This window comes from Agrilus planipennis, unplaced genomic scaffold (assembly GCF_000699045.2).
Source record: "Agrilus planipennis isolate EAB-ADULT unplaced genomic scaffold, Apla_2.0 scaffold299, whole genome shotgun sequence".
Classification (NCBI taxonomy): Eukaryota; Metazoa; Arthropoda; class Insecta; order Coleoptera; family Buprestidae; genus Agrilus; species Agrilus planipennis.
The window spans coordinates 193,295-198,866 of record NW_020439049.1 but is presented as its reverse complement, the minus strand read 5'-3'; the positions used below and the strand labels follow the sequence as shown (position 1 = coordinate 198,866).

Genomic DNA, 5,572 nt, shown 5'->3' with positions numbered 1-5,572 from the left:
CATCTTCTTGACCATATTTACCTTTTATTACATTTTTATATTATCATCTTTCGGAAAATTTAATTGAAAACTGAACAACACAACAACAAAGTTTTCTGTCCACATTTTTAATAATAAAAATCAGAAGTCGTATATAATGTACGGTACACAACGGAAAAATACTCAGATTGGACAAATAACCAAAACAAAGTAAAAAACATTCATTTACATAAACAATATTTAGTATTTATAACTATAAAATTCCTTTCACCGATGCTCTGCAACAACTTTAATACATTTTGGTAATTTTAGCTCGTTTAATAAGGAAGAAACTTATTTTAAATTTAAATAAAGGAAGAAAAATGAATCCTACATTACCAATGTACCTAGGATCGATAAATTGAAAAGAGCAACAACCCTAAACACTAAGAGAGATCTCCGTAGGCAAATAGTTCAAAGTACTAAAACAATTACGATTTTATTTTATTATTAATAAGAAAAAATAAACTTCTACCTTTCTATACAAGTCTAATAAAGTGCAGTCCAAAATATTCTTTTGGCAGTGGTTTATAAGGAATTTTCCTTCATTGGCAAATCGTTCGGATTGCCAAAAGAACAACAATATAGTTTATAGTCTTCAATAAATTAAAAAAGTAATGTGATTCACAACCGCACAAATATACAGGTTACCTACTCGCAGAAAACTTGTTTTCATAAACATGTACTATTTCAAGAAAAAACTTAAAAAAAACGAAAATACATGCATTCTTACTGTGACCTACGCAAATATGAAATACTTTAAATTGCATTTACCGCATGCTAGGTACTTTTATTAAAGAAAACCACTAGATTATAGTACATATTAAATTAAACATATATTTGTACAATTACATTGCATTTTAACGCCGTTAATTGCTTAGCATTTTTTAAATTTACGTGTTTTCGATAACAGTGCTGTAAAAATCGAATAATTTGATTTTATCACGTTCGGTAATTTTTAAGTCGAGAAGATACAGTGTTGTGAAAATGTAAATTAAAATGCACATTGCCATTGCCAAGACTAAAATAGTAAGAAGATACATAAGTTTACCAAACTAAAATTTTTTAATCGCTATTGTTTTTCTTTCTTGTAGGTCTTATGATATTATTGCATCCTAATCAATCGAAGCAATTGAAACTAGAAACGCGAGATAGATGGTGAAGTTTATTTTAGCAGATTCAACTCAAAATTTCTCCACAAAACAAGTAATATTTTTTTCTATTTCCTATTTTATTAATACTCTGTATGAATGGTTTTTAAACGCGGTGATGTTTTTTTTTTTACTTTTATATAATATTACCTACGAAATAAGAGTATAAAAAATAAGAAACCGTTTGCAACTTTTAAAAAGTTTGAAATTTTGAAAGTTCTCTCATCTCTCGGCTAAGTATTGAACTGCCGAGTTGAATAAGTTGCAATGTAATTTTCGTTTGTCATTCATTCATCATACCGTTAACAGATGACACTAAGATGATAGAGCATCCGTAGACAAAAGAGAGCATCCTAATTTCTCTGTTTATAAAGAATAGTTATAAAATAATTATTTGTTATTTCTTGCGACCATTAAATACCCATATTTTTTCCTAGATAAAATAATTATAAGGGCTGTTGTATCATCGCCCCTGTTTTCTATTAAGTTACACATTTCTATGATTACTACAACCTGTTGAATATTAATATCTCTATAGTTAGTGTGGGAACGTGACTTCAAATGTCAAGTCAACCTGCTGTTGAGTTTTTATATCGTTTTGTATTATGATTTGTAAGTAGTGAAAGTTAGTCGTTTCGTAAAATTTATAGTTAAATTTTTCCTGTATTGATATAAAAAAAATCCGTTTTCGTCTGCGTTCTACTGCTGGTGTCTAGAAAGGGTTTGAGTTAGTGTATTGTGCATGTGTATGTTTACAATTTTCGAAAATCTATATTATGAAAATAAACAAATATCGAGAACAACTTATTCTGTTTTGTGATACAAACCAAAGGATACTTATAAACTGTTCGTGAAAGGAGGTTATTGTGATTAAAATGCATTTTGCACGAAGAAATGTAAATTGATAGGTGCTGCTTTGTACTTGATAATTGCCCAGACAAGAAACCCTAAACAAAATGCCTAAGAAAAAATGAGCGATGAGGATAGCTTGGTCAGTATAATAATAACATTTGGTTGTTTTAGTTTCACTTGCTAATCATAAATTTAATCCTGGAAACTCAGTTTATTTATAAACTCTCAGCCATAAAATGGAACTGAAAATATGGCAGCAAAGTGTGGATACAATACGTTTTTATTTACCTAACTTGTTAACTTGTTATTACTATATTTAAACTTGTTTGCACGTTTTCAATTAATAACAACAAAAGCAAAATGAATAACTTAATGTGATAATGTCCACTTTGTGTCAGTGTGTCACAAACGAATAGGTATCTATTCATACACAATAAATCTTAAAGTACCTAGTATACCTTTATTAGAAACCGACACACTTAAATGAAAAAATGTTTCATTCATATTTTATTGTGGCACCAAAAAAACTTGATTTTATTTAGCTGTAGAGAATGTAAGATACTTGTCTACAAGTAGGTGGTCTAGAAAAAACATTTTTCCCACCAGAACATTTAATTGATTTTAAATAAATACCATAATTCAAATATTCCTATTAAAAATTTTACATTTTCTGTTATTACCTAGGTACCTGTTATACAAGGCATAATTTTAAAATTTAACAATGGGTGTTTTGAGTTATGCTGTTCATTCAAATTAAAGGAAACATGTATGTAATTAAAAAATACAAAAAGTCGACAGATGCTTAAAAAGTGGCATTTAATAAAAGAATAATTTGTAATTGTTCACAACATTAAAAAAAATCATTAAAATAATGAAAGAATAACTAGTACATATTTCCAATGACTACAGAAAATCAGCATCTTGTTTTCTTTGGTGCATTGCATTAATCAATAATATGCATTAGATGAAGATACTTTTATATAACTGTACATAAGTACAAATTAATAATCTGGATTCCCAGTTAAAGTACCTACAAACTACCAAACGAACCGTTACTGTATTATAGTGAATGTAATTAAAAAAAACTGTCGATTGCCTGATTATTCTTAAAAAGAGAAACTTATTATTTATATCGATACGATAGAAAAAATAGGGTACATTTTTTATTTAATAAAACTTTCTCCGATAAATTTTCAACTTGTAAGCATCTACGTCTGCGATAAGTAGCGCTTGAGAAATGTATGAAATCGCGATAAAAACAATTTGCGCATGCACGTGTATTTATGTTCTGTATGATCTCGTTCTTGAAATTAATAAACCCAATCGGATTTTTCATTGGTAAATTACATGTATGTAGGAATAACAAGAATGGAACGCTGTGCGTTCAGCTTATTTCGTTAAATGCAATTTACAATTTGTGCGATTTAACATTAGTGTATCTCGGCAATCGGGAGGAGCGGCTTGTCTGTATCAACTAGCTCGTGCTATAAAAAGGTCAGAGTGTGTGTTAGTTATCGATCCAGCTAAATTCAACATTTATTTTACTCCAAATAACTTTTTTACAATTTAATTACTAGTAATAATTGTTTTAATCCGTGCAAAAATTATTTTTAAAAATAGTTCTATAAGTCCAAAAATAAATTGCGAAATTGATGGGTAGTTTTCACTATTTTATTGATAAAAAGAGCAACATTATGTGTGTAGGTACATCAAAAAGTTAAAAAAACTGCTACACGTGATAATTTAAAAACCGTAAGAAAAAAGAACAAACTATTACATTACCATTAGATTTTTGCTTGTAATTTTATTGAAATTGATGATTTTAAAATCGGTGAAATTTAATGTTGTTGCCCACCGATTATTCAAGTGCACCCTTTCAAGATAAATGCGCTAAAGATGATTGGGAAATAGAAAATAATGCAAAACGAGATTTATCTCCAAGCAATAAATTTCGATTCTATGTTTGTGGATCAAGCAACAGTAACAAAAACGGCAAGAAGTCGTCCACAAAGTGGTATGTAAAGGTACGGTAATTATTCAATTAATTAATTAGATTTCTCTTACGTACATTCATACGTAAATTTAATTAAGAAATTTTGATCAAAAGAAAATTGTACTTGTCCGCCTCTTAAAATTAGTGTAATTCATTTTTTTTATGCAATATACATTTGTCAATATGCGATTATGCTATTGAATAATCAAGATTGTCTCTTAGTTTTATCACTTTATACATAGTGGTCCTTTTATCTCTATTTGCACTTCAAATAAGAGTGTACAATAGAAAGGCTTCTTGTACGAGTTGGTCACGCTAATGGGCTAAAAAATATTTTTAAGGGAACTGTATGCATTTTGTAAAAAGTGTAGAATTTGATAAAAATTGAATTCACCAGATCATAAAAATCACAGCATACAATTAGAGAGGAAAATGTTTTGTTTTTGTTTATCAGTTGCTGTTTTGAAAATTCCACCTTATGAATCATAAAAAGTGCATCTTACAGCATTTACTAGCTCAGTTATTCTGCTTCTCTTTGTTTAAAAACTCTTTTTTTCTTTACGTGTATAGGTATGCTACTTTAGCAATTATTTCATTTCATGGAAATTGACTACTCCTGATATAATTGCGCGGTAATTAAATACTATCAAAGAATTTCCTCGAAACTTTTTATGAGAACTTCGTTACTACTTGTTACAAACTGTATTCCACCATCAGCCTCAAAAACTTGATAGCTTTTCATAAAGATACTATAATGGGTGCCCAGACTATATAAAACTAGACATTTATTGTCTTTATTAAGTTTTCCGTTGAGAAAAACTATTCATTAATGCAATGTCTTTATTTCCATTTCGGGAAATCTTTTGTGTTAACACAGGCAATATTTTTTTGGTATAATTTATTTATTTAAAGTTAAGAAGAGAATAAATACTTACTATAATTTATTTAAATTCACAGTATTCTATTTGTTTCAGCAGCCAACATGGCGTCTTTGGGGAGAAGAAAGGTCCGAAGGAGCAGTATACACAGTTTACCTAAAAAAGGTCCGGTACCATCGTCCAACCAGAAACATATCAACATCAAACTCGGTAACTATAACAAATCCATTAAAAAATCGATTAATCAACGTTAATAACAATTGCAGTTTTTGTCTAATCATTATTTCATTTTTTGAAGCGAATACTTTTATTGTTGATGATAACTTTTGTAAAAAAAATTCCATTTAACTGATCTATAAAAAAAAAATAAATTGACCATACGTGTAACAACCAGCAGTAGATAATTACGCGCCTTTTTTCATGAGCTTGCGTGTATTTATTTATTGAACAAAAGTAGTCAATTCAAGGTTCTTAGTAATACCATTACCGTGAAACCGTATTTGAAATATGGTACATCGTATTATATCCATTTTAGAAACATTTCAAATCTATTGTACCTTTGAGAACATGTAGTATGATGCATACAAGGTAGTTACTAACAATTACCACTGTAAATACTTTATTGTTTATAAGGTATAAAGCAGAATAATAAAAAGAATTATGAAATAAATAAATAATAA

General features: G+C 28.7%; 1 protein-coding gene across 1 annotated transcript in view; it reads left to right on the top strand.

Annotated features, from left to right (window-relative positions):
* Positions 1 to 866: 866 nt before the first annotated feature.
* Positions 867 to 5,572, top strand: part of LOC108740822 (ral guanine nucleotide dissociation stimulator-like 1) — a 19,397-nt gene continuing 14,691 nt past the window's right edge. Inside the window, exons 1-4 of the mRNA XM_025976947.1 lie at positions 867 to 1,047; positions 1,113 to 1,224; positions 2,193 to 4,045; positions 4,989 to 5,102. Coding sequence (XP_025832732.1) covers positions 3,863 to 4,045; positions 4,989 to 5,102 — 297 coding nt within the window. The 5' untranslated portion in view covers positions 867 to 1,047; positions 1,113 to 1,224; positions 2,193 to 3,862. The remainder of the gene's footprint in view (positions 1,048 to 1,112; positions 1,225 to 2,192; positions 4,046 to 4,988; positions 5,103 to 5,572) is intronic.